Genomic DNA, 19662 nt, shown 5'->3' on the forward strand with positions numbered 1-19662 from the left:
GTATTATACTAGCTACCACTAGTCCCTCTCGATGTTTTAACTACAGTAGTTTTTGTGATGGAAGGATGTAAGCCAAAACTCGAGTTCTAACGGTGCATCATTATGATTATTTATCTACCTCTGTAAATGCACAGGGCTGCGCAGTAAGAGAAAGCGGATAAGTAATGAATTGGTCTCCTACTTTGAAAGGCTGCCTAGAACAACTGGTTAAGAATTTATTTTCCTCTTTCATGAAAAATGTCAATGAAAATAATTTTTTTAAATTGTCTTTGGCATTTGTCTTTGAAAGGTTTCATGGGATTTTGTAAAAGATACTTTTTTCATCAACCAAAAATGGAAAAAGAAAATTTAAAATTTTTTTTGTTTCATTTGGTCAAAAAGCCAAGTTTTTACCCTAAATAAAAGTTAAAATGAATTTCTTTGCAGCAACTGTTTTGTCTAGAAACAACATAGGACATCAGGTGGGTCGCTTTGACAGCTATGGCAATTTCCTGCAGTATCTTTGGGAGCTCTCACTTTATTAAGTTTATTTATCACAATGGGCTAGGAATTGTCTGTAACTCCATGGGGGATGGAAACCACAGACCCCCAGGAACTAAGAACACTGTGGGGTGATTAGGCACATTCACTCAGGGCGTAATGCCTCCACAGAGGTATCATCACCTGGAGAGGCTTATATATACTGGTTCAAACTGGAGTCTCCAGAGACCAACAAAGAAAGGACTTTGGACAAATAGCTGAGTTTAAACGGACTCAGGTCCATCTTTCTGATCCACCAAACAGACAGGACCTTCTGCCTAAGCAGGGCCGCAGTCTTTCCTGGGAGAGGCTGGAAGATTTTGGCCTACTGAGGCCCCATAAGACTGATGGGTGACCTCTGGGAAGCTTTTAGCAGGTGTATAGGAACTCTTATTGTTGCTATTATGTTTTCTCTGTAACGCTTTCATCTTAAAAAGAAATGTGCTTGCTCAGACCAGGTCTACACTACAAACTTATATCAGTATAACTACGGCGCTCAGGGGTGTGAAAAATCCACATGCCTGAGTGACACAGTTCTACCGATCTCACCACCGGTGTAGACAGAGCTATGTTGACAGGAGAGCTAGCTACCACCTACTGGGGAGGTGGATTAACTATGCAGATGGGAGAAGTTCTCTCATCGGCGTAGTAGTGTCTTCACTAATGCGCTATGGCAGCGCAGGAATGAGAGATGGGAACAAGCTAGCAGTGACATTTCGGTTGAGCAAAGGGGGTGGGAGGCCATGCAAGAGAAAATTAGAGCCTAGATATGGAGAGAAGCTGATTTATGGGGAACCTTCATGGGGGGAGAAGGGAATAATGTGGATTCTATTGTGGGAGAATGCATCAACTCCCCACCGGGAGAAATGTCGGGCCAGAAAGAAACCAGGAACAGTTCTAACCTATTGAAAATTAATTCAGTGATAGAAACAAATGGCCTTTTTTGGAAATAAATGGATCTTTCAGTGCTGCCTGATGGCATCATTTACTTTGGTGATTGGAACAATCAGTATTCTGCACTACGGAGAAAGACTCACCACACAAGTTCACTATCAAGGCACGTTCAAGCTGAGGTATGTGTGAATGGATTCCTGCGTAAAGTTAGAGCCCGGGGAAAAAGGGTGGTTGCTTCACCAATACAGAGGCACAAAATGGGGCGGGGGGGGGTCTTTTTTTTTTTTTTTTTTTTTTTTTTTTTTAAAGCAGACCACCAACCTATTCTTAGTAGAGCTTCAAATCCCCCAGGCCACCAATGTTACCTTTTAGTAGATCTAATTAAATTATATGGGCTGAATGCAATTTGTTCTGGGTTCTCATGGCTTCCCTTTGCAATAAACTGTTGAATGCACACCTCTGTGCATGGGAAATGCGTGCCTTTAAGAGCTCAAATTATTTCACAGCTCAGACTATTAGTTCATGGACAGAGGTAATTTCTTTGCAGGGCTTGATTTTACTGGGCAACCTTGTGTTTATGTGGACTCACCTTGTTACCAAAAGCTTAGTGTGGCTACAGCCACTCCTCTTTCTGGCCTGGAGGTTAAGCAGAAATGTAGCCCCATTTTTCTTTGGTGGTCTATTTGTCCCACAAAGAATAAATTCCCTGAGAACAGGAGAAGAGCATGGAGGTGGAAGGGAGGGAAGCTGTAAGGTTTAAATGGAGGAAAATCTTTTTCTCTCTCTCTAGACCTAATGCCCAGTGAGGATAGCACAAAGCCAGTGTCTGGCTGCAAGAGCAAAGAGGCTTCTGACACCAGTGTGACCTTGTATGAGTCATTTGACCTCCTTGTGCCTCAGTCCATCTGGCTGGACATGAGGTAGCAACGCAGGACCAGATGTTGCACGGAAGCCGAGGATTCCAAAAAGTCAGTCACTTACAAAAATCAGACGTTAGACCACGTTGTCGGGGCTGGCATCAGGCAAATAAAAACAAAACACTCATGTGCATGCTTGGGAGGTGCTGAGCGCCCTCGGCCCACTTTGACTTCAAACAGCAGCCGAAGGTGCTCAGCACCTCGCAGGATGAGACCTCTCTAGATAATCATTGCTTTGCACAAAAACCTCTAGGGGCCAAACCTTGCTCCTACTGAAGTCCCATCGCTACGGGATCAGGCCTATAGAGACCAGCTATCAAAGACGTTGTTTATGCAGCAACGAGCTTCAGAAAGAAAGATCGTCAGTCCAAAGCTGTGGATTTCAGGTGCTCATTTTCAAAACTGCAAATTAGCAGCTCTGCTAATGGTCACTTCTTGTACATTAACAATACAGTCTATTCTGGACCAATGCCTCCTGCACCTCTCCCTCATTTGGGTCAGCGATAATTAAACTAACTGTAAGTAATGAGAAAACAGACAAGTGATCACATATAACTGGCTGGGATGAAACACAATAAGGAATATTAATAAATGAAACAGCATTTAATTACACTAATTTGCTCCTGCTGCCATCGGAATGGGTTTCTGCAGATAGGCCAATTACTGGTGGATTACGAGCTTTTTCCAGAGAACATATCATTACTTAGCAAATAAAGTCTGAATGTTTCAGACTAGAAGGTATATAACACACACACGCGTGGCCATATGTGCAATTATAGATATCTGCACGCACACACACACTATCAGAGATACCTGCTCACAAATAACACACCCCTACCCCTTGCATACCCGCACACTCCTTTTGTAGGCTTCCTGTGCAAACCAAAAACGTGGAAAGAAACAGCAACTCCGGTGCAATCCCCAAAGGAGTAACTGCTAGCGGAAATGTCAATCTGCCATGTTTACATAGGTTTTGATGACTCTGGGAACAGACTGTTCAGCTCCGGTTGAAATTAGCTGTGATGAAGAGTAAAGTTTTTTTGTACCAGTTTGCTATTTTCAACAAACAAACAAAAAACCCCATCCACTTCACCACGCAACTGTATACCATGTTACTCAGGCAGGTTCCATTTACAAAAAAAATTCCCTCCTAGAGAGCTAATATCTCCTAGGTCAAGCACTTGCAATTAGCTCCAGGTCTGTTTGTTGAAGCTTAGTTTCAGAAAGCTGGGGGAGAAGTTGCAGGAAGTCAGGAAAATGGTCTCTGGACTTTTTACAGAGCATTAGCTAAGGAGCGGTGTGTCAGTCTCAGATTTAATTTAGAGGGGCAAAAAAATCACTCTCTGAATAATAAACTTCGCATCAAACGAGAGAAGGAATACATAACCATCTTCCAATAAAGGGCCGAGAGCAAAGACATTTCAGTTTCAGCTAAACTCATCAAAGCAAATAGACTTTTCCCCTGTAACCTCTTTGTAGTATCAGCAACTGCTGGTAAAGATGGTATTGGTTCACGTTTCCTTCACCAGCAACAGCTTGTGATTTCCTGCAACTCTGTTAGCTGGAGATCGACACTTAGAATATGTACATAGCCATTTATACCCTGAGTGCCAAAGGAGTCTAAAGAACACTGCCTCTCACATCATCAGCCCACCCTGAAACCTTATTTGCTTTGGGATCACATCTGTTTAGACTCAGTTTAAATCCCATGCAAGACAACAATGGGAAATTTCAGCCGTGCCCATTTTCGAGTTAAGAGCACCCCGCTGAAGAGAGTCGATTCATTACAGAAGCTGTGCCTCAGTCTGCAGAAGAGGGTGCAATGACCCCATGTCATGCAAACATACAGACACCGTGGTAGGCAGCAGGGATACAACCCAGGAACATTGGACCCCAATACAAAAAAAAGCTCAGGCCTCTACCACTTGAGATAAAGGAGACTTTCTGTTAGCTGTCAGCAGGAGTAAGGCTCTTATTTAGAACTGGTTGGCAAGTGTCCTCCTCGGCAAATTTCAACTAAAAGGGGAAAAAAGTGGCCACACTACATCTCCCATGATGCACCACTCTCTACCCTCTTCCTGAGCCTCTGTAGTGCATCAAGGAAACTAAAGTCCACTGCGGAGCATGCCCTGTTAAGAAGAATGGAGGCGGCATGAGGCAGCCAAACTACAACTCCCATGAGGCACTCCAGTATTGTCTCCAAATCAAAATATGTTGGGTGTTGGTGTTGAAAATGTTGGATTTTTGAGCATTAAGTGCTTGGACGAAGAGTTTCCATGACAAGCGTACACATTTTACGAAAAATGTCATTGAGTCAAAACCAGTTAAATAGAAAAGTAAAAGAAAAGCCCCACCCAGTAGAGGGAGACAGAGTTGTACCACCCTTAGCCACTACATTATAAGCATCATTTATCGCCTGTCCTGTTGGATACCAAAGGTAGTGGTGTTTAGGAGGTGCATTTGGGAGGGAAAGGGAGCTGTGGGAGATGGGTCAATGATAGGACTAGTTAGCCTGTTGGCGCATCCGCAATTCCCCCGATGACAACTGAAAACCAGCATTTGAAGAAGACACACTGCAGGACGGACAAAAAACTATCCCAAAAGGGGCATGACCCTCCTCTGGCAAAGCAGCTGCCAGCACTATGCAGGAGCGCCACCAACTGGCCTCTGCTGACAGCTCACCTGCAGTGGCAACCAGCTCTCATTACAGCTGGGCGGTTCAAATGTTTATTTATAAGCAAGGAGAAAGGATGGCCTTGTGGTTAAGGTACTGGGCTGGAGAGGCATGTTCAATTCTTGGCTCTGCTAGAGGCTTCCTGTACGTAGTGTCTCCGTGCCTCAGTTTCCTCATCTGCAGCATGGGTATGATAAAAGTATCTCTCTCTGTGTGTCGATATGGAACCTAGTGCAGCAGAGGCTCCAGTCTCAATTCGGCTATCTCAAGGCTGTGGTAATACCATAATAAAGAAAAATCAAAAGGGAAAGCCCTAAATATGACTGAATGCTAAACCAAGAGCCTCAATGTGAATTAATGGAGAAAGAACGTACAAGCACTGAGAGCAGCTCTTTTAACCCAGCTGTAACTTCAAGCGCAAGGTGTTCACAGAACAACAGATTTCTGGCTGAATGATTTCGAATCCAAGAGCCTATTTACTAATTTTAAAGGTCATGTAGCCGTGTTACTGCCAATTTCGTGGCATCCCAGCTACATCAAACTGTGTAAGAGTAATTGCAGTAGCAACATGTGCTAAGCCTTGAGCTGTCAAAAGATCCGGATCAAGAATAATACCAGATTGCACATATAGAGCATGTTTCAGCTGGGGATCTCAAAGCATTTTAAATCAAGAAAGCTCCGTGATAACCCTGGGAGACTGGTAAATGTTATTAATTGTATTCATTTTACAGATGGGGGATTGTGGTACAGAGACGTGTGTGAATCAGCGGCACAGCTGAAATCAGTACTCCAGAGTCCGTGTGGCCAAGTGGGTAGAGCATTGGATTGACACTAAGACGACCTGGGTTTTATTCCTGGCTCTGCCACTGCTCTGTTGGGTGATCTTGACCAAGTTACCTCACAGCTCTGGGCCTCAGTTTCCCCATCTGTAAAATGGCACTAACGATGCTGAGCTCCTTGAAATCTACTGGGGAAAAGCCCCATAGAAGAACTAGATCTTGTTGCTGGCACTCCTCTGCCCCAATCATTAGGCTGAACTCCCTTCCTGTTAATGTCAAAACCTGTCAGGAATGGGCTGGATAGCTCAGGGGCTGAATGATGCAGCCTTTCATCTCTAGTTAAATGATCTGAATGCAAACCCAGGACAGTGCAGTGAAATGAGCTATCTCATTTCAGTTCCTAGGACTGGAATTCACATCCTTGCTGGTTATCTGATGGCATTCACAGCATAGAGGGTAAGGAGTGACTGGATCATGGAGACTGCCCTAGTCTCCTGTCCCTACATCCAGCTCCCTGCAACCAGGTCTTGCTTTAAAGCACATAGGCGTGGCAGGAAAGTCTGCCCTACCGGTGTCATGCTGCTCCCATTCCCTGGAGAGCCAGGGGATTTCTGTCTCCAAGTAATGCCCATCTGGCAATTGCTATAATTTAATATCTTGCAGCCCATCTGTTGCACAATCATCTAGAGCTGCAAGGATGGATGGAGGGACGACGCAGTGGGCGAGAATGCGCACTGCCACGGACAGACCCGGGTTGGGAGCAGCCCGGGGGACGTCACTCCTTGGTCGGACCTGTGCTGGAAGCAGGGGAAGGGCAGAGTGCAGCATGCATTGGGCTCTTGCATCCCCTAGTGGCCGGTTACAGGCTTGGAGAAGGAGGAGGAAAAGGAGGAAGAGGCTTGCCCGTCCAGCTACAGTTTAATTGCACTGCTCTGAGCTATGAGGGAGGAAGTATCCCTGCACAGAGCCCCAAGTGGCTACAAAAGCCTTCTGCTCAGCAGGCAGGAAGGCTTCAATTTCAAGTTACTGCCTGAGAAACATACAGCTCCCTAGGAGTGGGCAGCAGGAAGATACTGGTAAGTGGGGCTGAATAGCACTTTGGAGGGATAATGGGGCACAGAGATTTTCACCTCTGGGTCACTAGTCTGAGATGAATCAAGTTGCTACTAACTGAGGGCTGTTTGGTGCAATGGGCTTGGTGGGTCTCAGCCCAGTTCCCGGGGGACGGGCACCCACATCACAAAAGCCACCAGCCCAACTGGCAGCGTCGTGGAGATGGAATGACCTCCTCCCTGCCAATGGTCAGGCTGGAGGTGCAGGAAAGGCAGGGAAGCCAAGGGTGGGGAGGTGTTATGAGCGTTAGGCCTGTTCTGTGGGATACCATGTCTGTCTCTGGAGTGGCACTCGGCACCTCCCACCAGTGCTGTGGCCTCGTGATGTTTACTAGAAAAAGAAACATTAAAAGAGAGCGAAAATTGCCTACAGTGTCCCTTTCATCTGGAAAGAGATCAGGTCACCCCACAGAGCCAGCAGTACCTCCGGGGCTTCAGACACAGGGTCGGAGAAGATGAGCAAACTCTAAACTCCTGGCGAAGGTGCAATTTCCTATACAAACCAGACTGGATCTCTTCTCTGCTGAGTGGGGCTTTCCTGGGGTCATTCTTCTAAGTCCCCCACTTTCCTGTTGTTCTACTGCTTTCCACGCCAGGGGTTTTCATAGCCTCACTCACAGCTCAGAGCAAAAATCCCCTTAGCACAGCAGAGCTCGGTCTGTTGCACAGTGGACCAAAACCCACTGTGAGACTCTTCCCTCCACTCCGATCTCCATGGCTCCTAGCCAATGTATTCACACTACCTGCGGCAGGAGTATCTAGGTTAAGCACTCATGTAAAGAGCTGCACAGGGGATGCCATCTGCCGCATGCAACAACCAATGTATTCTGGCATGTGTTCTTGAGCCCCATCTCCTGGCACCTTGTTGATCCATTACCTATTCACATTCTATACAGACACAGAGCCCTCTTGCAACAATTTGGATGCTATCTCTATCTCTGCAGTTACAAGGCTTCTGCCAGCCATGCCCCTTCATTCAGTTGTTCACCTGAGTACTGATGGATTTACAGCTTAGCGTCCATGCCACGCTAATGCCTGAAGAATTTTTATGTTATGGTCTGTTTCACTCTAGAAATTTCAGAGAAAGAGAGAAAAGGGGAAAAGCCAGAAAGAAGAAAAATGCTTCTCAGTTCGACAGCACCTTCCATCGGAGGCTTGCAAGTCTTCATGAATTAAGCTGTACAGCCCCTTTTGGTATTTACAGGACTCAATTTCCTTAGGATGGGAAATGCCATGGTAAATTTAACAGTTGCCAAGGAGATATGTCCTGATTTTAATGATCACTACTGTAGGAAAGTAGCATTATCACCATTTTATGGTTGAGGAAACCAAGATAGGATAAGTTAAGTGATTTGACAAAGGTTATTTAAAGAATCTGTCAGAACTGGCAACAGAGTTTTCATCTCCCGACGCACAGCCCTGAGCTGTAACTATAAGGCCAGGCCTCTCTCCAGTGACCAAAGAGCAGAAAACTACATCTGCTGGAATTATGGTCCCCATTTTCTAAGTTACAGTGTCCAGATGTACATGCTCCTGACTGCATGCACCTGGGGCATGCTCACAAATTGAGTTAAGTGCACAGGTTAAGTTTGGAATTTTGGAAGCATCTGTACAATACACTAGCTCACTCCATGTCGTGATGTCTCCCTCCACTGCCCATGTCCAGCAACTACAACAGCCTGCTCCTTGCTGCCTGCTAAAGGAGTGGCTAGGATTTTGTGCATTCAGCACTGAAGATCCTGGTGCAGTCGACGCGGATGACCATGCTCTATATGTACGCAGCCAGGCTTCCTCACACGTGCACTTTTGAAGACATGGATCTTTACGTTTGTATCCATTTCTTTGTAACAAAATAATGTCCCGATTCTTCCAGTGAAACCCTTCCAATACACCAGCAGGGATTCAAAAAATATCATTTCTTTAGCATTCGATGGCACCCCTACCAGACTGTTCCAATGGGGGACAGGGCGGGGCTGGTGGTAGCTACTTAGCGGCATTGCTGTCACATGATACTAAGGGGCACAGCTAGAATTCAGCTAGGGAAGAGGTGAGAATCGTTTATGAAAAAAACCCTAAACCAGGAACAGGTCATGGTTACGCCTCTTCTCTGGCCCCCACCACCATGGCATCTGGGCTAGCACCTCACCCCCTGGCAGAGGCTAGTGCCACCAGGGAAAGTAGGGCCCCGATTTAGCAAAGCATGTAAAGCACCTGCTTGACTTTCCGCACACACCTCGTTGCTGAATCAGGGGCCAGCACGGCAGAGTTTACAGGATGCTGACTGTGTCCAGCCCCCCACATGGGGTGGGGTGCGTGGGAGAATGCTTGCACTCCCCCTTCTTGCACACCCATGCTGGGTCAAGCTGAGATAAGCCCCAAGAGTAGCTCTGCAGAGAGTGCAGATACTTAATCTATCCGATCTGCTGGCAGATTTCGTTCCAAGCACGTGCACTTTTCCTTGGCATCCTCCAGGATACTGCATACGGTTTGCTGTCCAGTGGTAACACAGCTGCCCCAGAAATATATTACTGACTTTCTCAGAGTACAAGAACCAGGAAGTTACTGGCTGTCTGAGCTTTGTGGTCACCGCTTTGGAGGCTGCAATCTTCTGGCTTTGTGAGACTAACGCTCCTGCATGTCTCCTGCTCACCAAGCCCAGGTGGCTCTCCAATATAATTTCATGGAGGAGTCAGGATTTCTGGAGACCAGGAGCAAATCCAAGGTGCTGCAGATGACAGCACAGCACTTGAATAGAAGCATGTACATCTCCATGGCATAGACAGTCCAACAATGCAGGCAGCAAGACCCTGCTGAGCTGCCAGAAGCTATGGCAGACTGGGACTGAAAGTGAAACCCTGGATGTAGGAGCATTAGCCAGCCTCCCACTCAGCAGATTAAATTGCGGCCAGACCGTACACTCTGCAAACCTTTGATCTTTGATAATCCATCTGCCGAACGCCAAGACAGGACTCTAAGATACTGAGATTCTGAGGCCTTAAACTCTCTGAAGACAAACCCTGAACAGACTGTGATTGGCATTCGTGCTCCTTTGGGGAGCTGATCTTGCGTTTCTAGAGATTGAATTCCCGCTTGGGCAGTATCCACAGAGGGATCTGGATTTATTATCCCCAAAAGGCAGGAGGAAAGTGACTCAGTTGGGCAGAGAGTTTTACCTCCAGGACCCTGAATCAGAGATCAGGGGCAAAGTAACTCTTTAAAGAAAAACATTTGTTCCTCATTTAATGGAAAGGGCTGTTAAAAGGGCGGGGGCGGGGGGGTGTGGAGAAGCAACCCAATGCTTAAATACTTACACTGCAAGGAGCTGTGCTTGCTACACAGGAAACCTCACGCTCTCTCCTATCTTTTCCTGTTAGTCTTGATCCGATGGAACACCTGGGAAACCAAGGTGAATCGCTTTGACCCTTGTGACGGTTAAGGAAGACAAGGATGTGGCATATCAAAAAGAATACATCTGCTCATTCCAAACTCTCCAAGGCCGGGCTCTCACACGTCTCCCTTATTTTGCACTTAGATTTGATTAAAGTTTTCTATCTTGAATACACCTTAACACCAGTGACATACAAGCATATGATTGATGCAAACATGAAATCCTCTGTGCTCACAATGCGCCTGTTTCACTCAACCTCCTAATTACCTTACACACTCTCCCCGGGTTACAAAGAAAGACATAAACAGATTAACTAAATTAGGCCAATTAAAGGTTCCCTAATGGAATGAAATGCTTCAGACATTGCTTGAGAGAGAAAAGGGGGCAGGGAGACGAGAAAGACGAGGCAATGTCAGGCAAATTACATAGAGCTCGGAGAATACCTCCAAACATACAGATCCACAAATAAAAACACAAGCTCCCTTCAGTTGAGGTCACCTTCCTGATGTTTGCTCTCCGTGAACATGCTGGTGAACTTGATGTTTATAAAAACGGCACATTTTAAGTTAATACTGGGGAGAGTATTTGTAGAAAGCAGATGTCGAATTTGTGAACGCAAATATTTGCATTGGAAACCCGATCATTAATCTGTGGAATTCGTGGCCACAAGATCTCACAGAGTTTAGCAGGAGTCCCAAGGGGACTGAAACCTGAGTGCATCCACAATATCAGACAGGACAAAACAATTTTCTCTATAAAAAGCCTCAGATATTTCTCGATACAAATTCTCCGATCCAGCATTCTGGTTTTGCTTTCAATGCTCGTTTTCAAATAAACCAAGAATCTCATTGGTTCCATCCAAAGAGAAACTGTCGTCCTCTTTTGCCATTCGCCAACAACCACTTCAACCTTCTCTCATAGATCAATGGATTCTAAGGCCAGAATGGACCATTATGATCATCCAGTCCGAACGTCTGCAAAACACAGTCCCTAGAATTTCACTCCATCATTTCTGCATCACGTCCATAACGTCAGCTTGAGCTAAAGCATCTCTCTTTTGATTTACTGATTGCCACAACGTCCTTGTACAGTTACTTGTCTTAAGTGGAAAGTCAAGTTTCTTGGTCATGGTCATTAAATTGCCCCAGGCTTGCAACTGAACCAGAGTTATGACCAGACAGACAACACAGTAGAGTCCAGCATCATCTTTCTTACCGAAAGGCTGGAGGAATTTCTCCTTTGTAGAATCACAACATGCTATTGTGGGGCCTTTTGATGGACAAACATGCTCTACAGCAGGGCTCAAGGACCTAACACAGGACCTGATTCAAATTCTGATGAAGCCAATGGAAGTCCTTCTATTGACTTCAATGGGCTTTGGATCAGTTCTATTAATACCAGAGACTGGTCCAAACCCAGGCCCTGGTCCAGAACACCATCAAACTTTGAGGAAGCCTGGGGCCAAAACGTGGGGGATTTAGGCTCATGGCTAGCAAACATCAGCATCTGTAATGATATTGCCACTGGCCCATAGACATGCCAGGCAGATAAAAACCCCAGCACAACTCTGCAAGTCTACCAACCTTTGAAAAAGGGAGATTCACTCTGCAGAATTTGCATGGCTGACTGTCAACTACAGTAAGGTCTGGCTTTCATCAGAATCCTTATGGGAAAGTCCAGAATTAGATAATGAGGACCTTTTCTATAAGGCGTTTTTTTAACCATTGTACAGAATGTAATGGAGAATTATATCCCTCCTATAGAATTCCACAGGACGAGAAAAGCTAAAGAAAGGATATTAAGTCTCTTTTAAATGCTATCGGTTTAATTTTTAAAAATCCCTATTAGTTTTCTACAGAACTCTGTTTGTCTCACCCCTATTAAATTCTAGAGGACGAATGTGGTTTGGTCCTAATGGATTCATATTAGTGCTAAGTAGAGGGTGAGACCTTTTTCCCTTGTCTCTCTAGTGGTGAAGGCCACTATGACATTTGCATTGAACACAGAGGCATCAGTAACAAACCCTGCCCTGCACAACGGCACAAAGGACCTGAGTGGAACAGAACCACGGCAGCTCTGCTGGGAGAAGAACCTTTCTACTCTACAGCGCAGAGCTGTGTTCCCAGAGATGAGGTGGAGCTGGACTGAGGCAGAAGCAACAGATCACAAATCCATAGCTATGGAGATCCATCCACTATTCCATCCTTCCCCAAAATGGGATCATTGCAGCCAGGGGATCTACTCCTGCCTTGAAGCTACAGCAGCATCCATAGGTCAACATTACGGGAGCTCTGAGACTCTTGCCTTTAGAAAGTGTCTTGTAATACATCAATGGAAAACTAACACCACGTTGGTCACTAAAATCATTATGAAATGTACGTAACAATGCTGTATGTGACATTATGGATATTCTCTCTTTTGGGATCTGTAAACAAACCAAGGAAGCAAAAAAGTTTTTTTCCAGACAAAGGAGAATGGCCAACACCTCTTGGACTCAACGACAAATCAAGCCAGGTGTGCCAAGAACAATGGGCCATTCATTTGCATTGCAAAATCCCAGGAGACTGCAAAAATTAACATGGCGTCAGCTCCGTGGAGAACACAGAGAGCTGAGCCCCCAGGACGGCTTCCTGGCTTTGAAACCAAAGATGAACTTTGAGGATATCAGGACCTTCTGAAAGACTTGGAGGTAACCATCACAGAGGGACGATGGGGTACTGCACCCTTCAAGCCTTTGAGAGCTGGGCCCTCTTAGCCTGGAAGGCAAGAGCTGCGGCAGGGCAGACAGCTTTGGGGGGACGGACACACACACACACACTCTCTCTCTCAGGACTGAAAGGGCTGTTGGTGTCGCCCTGCAAGGAGGAACCAGGCTGGTGGAGGCCAGGGTGAGGCCGTTGTCCCATGAGCAGGCTGCTGGTGGCAGGGCTCGGAGCCAAAGTTGCACAGCACAGAAGTACCCAGGTCTACAGGGCAGGTGGTGACACACCCCCTTACTGGTCTGGGTGAACCCCAAAGCATCACCAGGGAATGTCCTCCTCTGGCACTGGCGATGACATGGACTCGCTATAGGAACTGGGAAATTCTTAACATGGCTGGATATGAAAATCAGTGTACTGGGGGGAAAACAGCTCAGGATAACCATATTAGAGGAAATACATTTGATAATACTCTGTAGTCAGGGATTCTCAGCATCAGGTGATACAGGAACCCCCCTTGCTAGCATGGTGCCTGCCCTGAAATGATCCATCCAGAGCCAGAGGGGAAATCAGACGCAACTCTGCTTGGTTCCTTGGTGCCGCTCCAGGTTAAGAGGGTTATCTGAGCAAGGCGGTGGTAAGCATTCGCACTGGCGATACCTTTCTTATCCCGTGGATGCCGTCATCCGGAAGGCTGGTGTGGATGAGGCTGTGTACTTCCGTCAGCTCTGTGATGTCCACCAGGGGCAAGGGAACCTCTTCAGAGAGCGGGGACATGAGCGATTCCAGCTCATGAGAATCAGACTTGGCGCTGGGCCCGGGTGGTCCCTGCCTGCCCCGGTGATAGGAGCTGTGATTCCCAGAGGCTTGAGAATCCAGGCCTGGCAGAGCCTCCCTGCAGGGGATGGGAAAACAAACAAAGGTTTCCACCTCGGAGGGCAAACAGCCCTGGACTCCCTTGTCCAGCCAATCAGAGCTCAAGGGGTGTCATCTCCCAACTCGTGAGCAGTGGCAGATGCTGGACCAAACTGCCCCTCTCTGCTTGGGTTGTTATCAACAGGACTGGAACAGCTCTGCTTTTGGCTACTCTGCTGGGTGCAGGGATCAGTGTTAAGGCCCCTGTGCTCACCACTTATTGCCAACACACTCTGAGCCCGGGCTGTGTAACAAGCACAGTGTGCCGTTTCTACAACCCGCCCCCTGTCCAGCAGATCACAGTGGCTGGTCCTTAGTGCCCCGTAACGGGAGCGAGAGACAAGGACCAGGATCTACCTCTCACTCATGCTTACCACACCCCACATGAAGCAGCTAAGTTTCATCAGCCCCATTTTACAGGTGACAGAGGGAGGTTACGTGATGGGGGTGGGTTTGTGGCAGAGCCTGGATGAGACTTCAGGAGCTCCTAGGTCCCAGCCCTGTGCTCAGTCCACCTGCTCACAATGCCTCTCTCTAAAACTACGGCTTACATCAAAAGTTGGGCTTCAAATGATTTCCTTTGTAAGCAGTTACAGGGCAGGTTCTGACACCTAGGTCAGATCAATAGGACTCAGCCAATATACCCCAAATGAGGATCTGGCCCCGACCATGCCAACCCACTCCATTACATCAGGAAGAAAGGGAACCCTCTAACAGTCTTCCCTGCTGGAAGTTCACAAAGCTGCTCAGTGCATGCTTACAGCTATCAGCCAGGCACCCAAATGCAGCGGAGCCGTGTTGTGCATATGCAGAGAGGAAGGAAGGATAATGTTCTTTGATACGGCAATTAGCATTCTATTTTGCTGCAAAAACAATTACTCTAACAATGCAGATTAAAGAAAAGCTACTGCAGCAGCATACAAACCAGCAAACCAGACTGCATTCATTAAACAGCGCTCCGTCACGGGCACGCCCCGCAAAGCAACATGACAGAGAAGGAATTTTATATTGAAAGACGTGGATTATTTTTAGGGCCTGCATCTTTCACTGCCTTAAATTCAACTGTTCTACAACAGAGCACATCTCAATGTGGGAAAGAATTTGACGGGGCTTTTTGTGCTGCTCCCCATCGGTGCTCTGCTCTGCTTACTGTCCGGATAATGCAAGGCATACCTCTGCTTGCTGCTGCGGAAACTGGCACACGTACAGAAGAGTATGCAGAGGAGACCTAAGCAGACTCCCACGATGATCCCGGTGACCGAGTGGGTATCCAGAACATCTAGTAGGCGAAGGACAGAGTCGAGTCAGCGTCTCAAGCCCTACCAGGAAGAGGACGCAGAGCGTCCAGTGCCTTCAGAAAAACACCGACTTTGGGCGCGTGGATATAAAATGGGCCCAACGGACCAATTACTGATCCAGAGCTAGTGTTCCCTAAAGCCCAGGGGTAGTGGGACGACTGGCCCCAAGTTGGACCCATATCTCAGACACACACACAAAGAGATACGCACACAACACACTATTATAAGAAGTACTTGGCAATGACCGTTGAAGCAGATAAAAGCAAACTGGCATCTGTCAAAGATTCAGCTGCCTTAATGCTACATGAACTAATCTGATCGCTGCAAGATGGGCAATTAGAGCCAAATCCTTGCCCCAAGATACGGATAGGCAACTGCCACAGACGTCAGCAAGAGCTGCGCACACGCTGAATTTGGCTCGATCCCAGCACGGTTTAAGCATGTTCACGTTGGCTGGCACACAAAACTAAACAACACTAATAACTATGGGCAATTATGGAGCGTGACTCAATGCTCAGAGTGACATCTCGAGACCAGGGCATGCTTCCTGGGGTAGTAAAAACTGGAATACCTGACTGCTTCTCGCGAAGGGTGTGCACGTCCTTTACATTCGAGTACGGCCCAGACCCTACAATGGTCTTTGCTCCCATCTTGAAGTAATACCTGGTGTCACTCTCCAAGCCATGCACCTCGGTGCTGAAAGTATTTCCTGTTCAAAAGCAGGTGAGAAGGTTTATTGTTTACGGTTTAGATGCTATCTGGGGGGTTGCAGAACTTTGTTTCATTCTCCGAGCTAGCAGAGTCTGTAAGCAGTATAACGTAAAGAGATGCCTTTTGTACCCCAGGACAGTTATGGTGTAGCTAACTAATATGCTCACTAGCAGCCTGACCCTGCCTGTGTGAAACTTTACTCACATGAGTAATCTCACTGAAGCCTCTCCTTCAGCTACACTGCCTCGTGCTCCCAAATTCTGGGCTGGACGCAGGATTGGAATTCTCTGGCCTGTAATATGCAGGAGGTCGATCAGATGGTCCCTTCAGGCCTGAAAATCTTGACATTTATGTCGTTCCTTGGCCATACCCCTAGACCACCGCCTCTGTGCTACCATGGATTGAGCCCAGTGAGCAATCCCATTTGAGCCACTGAGAGGACTCTCATCAGTCAAGTTCTCTACATGCCGAGCTGTTGGCAGGATGTGGTCCCAATCCAAATCCACTATGTGCTAACTTTAATTCCTAATTAACATCCATTTTGAAATATTCAGTCAGAAGCCTCTGCAGTTCAGCTCCATACATCCCCAGAGATTTCTGACCCTTTCCGTTTTCACAGATTCATAGATTCCAAGGCCAAAAGGGATCATTGTGATCATCTAGTCTGACCTCCTGCATAGCCCAGGCTCTAGGATTCCCTGAATTAACTCAAAAAGAAAAGGAGGACTTGTGGCACCTTAGAGACTAACCAATTTATTTGAGCATGAGCTTTCGTGAGCTACAGCTCACTTCATCGGATGCATGCCGTGGAAACTGCAGCAGGCTTTATATATACACAGAGAATATGAAACAATACCTCCTCCCACCCCACTGTCCAGCTGGTAATAGCTTATCTAAAGTGATCAACAGGTGGGCCTGAATTAACTCCTGTTTGAACTAGGGCACATCTGTTAAAAAACTACCCGATCTAGTTTTACAAGCAGCCAGCGATCAAGAATGCACCACATCCCTTGGTAAGTTGTTCCAGTGGTTAATTACCGTCCCGATGAAAACCGTGCGCCTTCTTTCCCGTCTGAATTTGTTTTGCTTCCGCTACCAGCCATTGGATATTGTTCTATCATCACATTTCCGTTCCCCAGGTAGGTACTCACCAACTGGGGTCAAATCACCCCACAACCTTCTCTTTGTCGAGCTAAATAGATTGAGCTCCATGTGTCAATCACTATAAGGCAGGTTTTCTCATCCTTTAATCATTCTTGTGGCTCTTCTCTGATCCCCTCCCATCTGTCAGAATCCAGAACGGGCCGCAGTGTTTCCAAAATGGTTGCACCAGTGCCGTTACCGAGGTCATTTCACCTCCCTATTCCTGCTGAGATTTCCCTCTTTCTGCATCCAAGAATCGCATTAGCCCTTTTGGCCACCTTGTGCAGCTGATTACCCAAGTCCTTTCCAGAGTCACTGCTTCCCAGGCCTGAGTCCTCCATTCTTTGTGCCTAGATATCTAACTCTACGTTTGGCCATCCTGAATGCATATTGTTTGCTTGCGCTCAGCTTACTGAGCAATCCAGATCACTCTATCTGGGACTTGTCCTCTTCCTTGTTTACCCCTCCCCCAAGCTGTGTGTCATCTCTACACCTTCTCAGTAATGATTTTATCTTATCTTCCAGGTCATTGATAAAATGTTAAATAGCGTAGGGCCAAGAACCGATCGCTGCAGGAGCCCACTAGAAATACACCCGCTGCAAGCTCATTCCCCATTTGCAGTTACATTTTGAGACCTAGCGATTAGGCAGGTTTTAACCCATTTAATGTGTGCCCTGTTGATTTTGTATCCTTCTGTCTTCTCATTCAAAAGCTCAGTTTTCCTTCAGGGCAATGGGTGAACAAACTGCAAGAAATGACCAGCTGAACTCTTAACTTCTTGCTGCACCTTACACGGACCATTTCCGCTCACTCGCATGGGCTTCACCTCCCCAGCCCGCAGCTCCGCCCTGACACCGTTATCGGATGAAAACCGCCACACATAGGAGTGACCTGGTTTTGCAGAGGGCCTCCTGGATGATCTCAGGTGGCCGATGTGCTCACAGGGCCTAGCTTCTGAGCAGCCGCAAACATGCAGCATTGTCTTTCAACCACCGACCCACCCGCTTTCCTCCTTTCTTATCTCTGATCCACAGCCTTGACACTCGGTCAACAGGAAGTTCTTTCCCTGCCTAGCGATAACATCTTGTCTCTCTGCAGCCCCGATCCGCAGAGCACCCAAGAGCCTTGCTAAAGAGGCAGCTGGCAAGAGAACCCACCTGCTTCCAAACACACCTCCTCTCCCACACGTCTCTTCTCAATGCTCATGCTCTGCTCTCAGCTGTGGGTCTCCTCCGCCACCTCTATTTCTAATTGTATTGCAGGCTAGCGCAGCCTTTCCTCAACATTATCTGTCCCCCAGCTCATTAGACTTCTGTTATCAGTGTTTCGAGGCTAGATAGCAGAGACGCATGACCCCTGTCAGAAAGCAGAGAGGGCCAGGGAAATGGGGGGATTCTGAACTGACATTTATTAGGACTGGCACATGTGCCCAACAAGGATTGAAGTCAACGCACCTCCACTCTGGACCCAGCCCAATGGACACGCTCCTGAGCTACTCCAGGTGCTCACCTTCTTTCCTCAGCAGAGTCCACATGTCATCGGGCTGTGTGTTGTTTGCATTATACAGGATGACATACTCCACAATGATGCCATTGGGTTCGACTGGAGGACACCAATGCACCTGCACAGCATATGGGTTGATCGGTTGCAGCCTGAGGTCGGATGGAGGCGTCGACGGCCCTGAAGAGACAAAGGATACGACGACTGCCCCAAATGTTCAACAGGAACCAAAGGGGAAATGGTGAAAGCTCAGCTCTTTGGGACACACCTCCAATTTGGTACCCCCAAAAGTGGGCTCGTGCCAAAGCTGCATTTGCAGATGGGAGCTGGGTGGCTGGATGCACACCGGAGTGATCTGCACGCACACCGGAGTGATCTGAACATGGATGGATGCAAATGGTGCACAAACAGGGCTGCTCATTGTTGACTTTGGAGCTGAATGGAAGGGTGTGCTCCCTGAGGCACAAACAGTGGGGAGTTTGTCCGTCCTGGCCAGCAAGCTAAGGAGTAGCAGGAAAACAAGGGTGTAGCTGCACAGCTCAGGAAGAGATACAACATTAAAATACACCGAAGCTTTTCTTATCCTCGGGCAAGGGATCCTCCGAGCCCCCTGCCCCCTTCTGGTTTTTAATTCCCCGCCCACAAAACTCTCTTACCACCACAGCTGGATGAGAGCCACCCTCCAAAGTCATAGAATCATAGAATATCAGGGTTGGAAGGGACCTCAGGAGGCCATCTAGTCCAACCCCCTGCTCAAAGCAGGACCAATCCCCAATTAAACCATCCCAGCCAGGGCTTTGTCAAGCCTGACCTTAAAAACCTCTAAGGAAGGAGATTCTACCACCTCCCTAGGTAACGCATTCCAGTGTTTCACCATCCTCTTAGTGAAAAAGTTTTTCCTAATATCCAATCTAAACCTCCCCCACTGCAACTTGAGACCATTACTCCTCGTTCTGTCATCTGCTACCATTGAGAACAGTCTAGAGCCATCCTCTTTGGAACCCTCTTTCAGGTAGTTGAAAGCAGCTATCAAATCCCCCCTCATTCTTCTCTTCTGCAGACTAAACAATCCCAGTTTCCTCAGCCTCTCCTCATAACTCATGTGTTCCAGT

General features: G+C 47.2%; 1 protein-coding gene across 9 annotated transcripts in view; it reads right to left on the minus strand.

Annotated features, from left to right (window-relative positions):
- Positions 1-19662, minus strand: part of IGDCC4 (immunoglobulin superfamily DCC subclass member 4) — a 198101-nt gene that overhangs the window by 27467 nt on the left and 150972 nt on the right. For all 9 annotated transcript variants that reach the window (XM_084641365.1, XM_084641360.1, XM_084641364.1 and 6 more), the window contains 4 exons: positions 18560-18730; positions 15767-15904; positions 15071-15176; positions 13643-13877 (listed from right to left, as the gene is read on the minus strand). In XM_084641365.1, the coding sequence (XP_084497491.1) occupies positions 13643-13877; positions 15071-15176; positions 15767-15904; positions 18560-18730 (650 nt within the window). The remainder of the gene's footprint in view (positions 1-13642; positions 13878-15070; positions 15177-15766; positions 15905-18559; positions 18731-19662) is intronic.

The sequence above is a fragment of the Lepidochelys olivacea genome (genome assembly GCF_965140295.1).
Source record: "Lepidochelys olivacea isolate rLepOli2 genome assembly, chromosome: 10".
In the NCBI taxonomy this organism is placed as follows: Eukaryota; Metazoa; Chordata; order Testudines; family Cheloniidae; genus Lepidochelys; species Lepidochelys olivacea.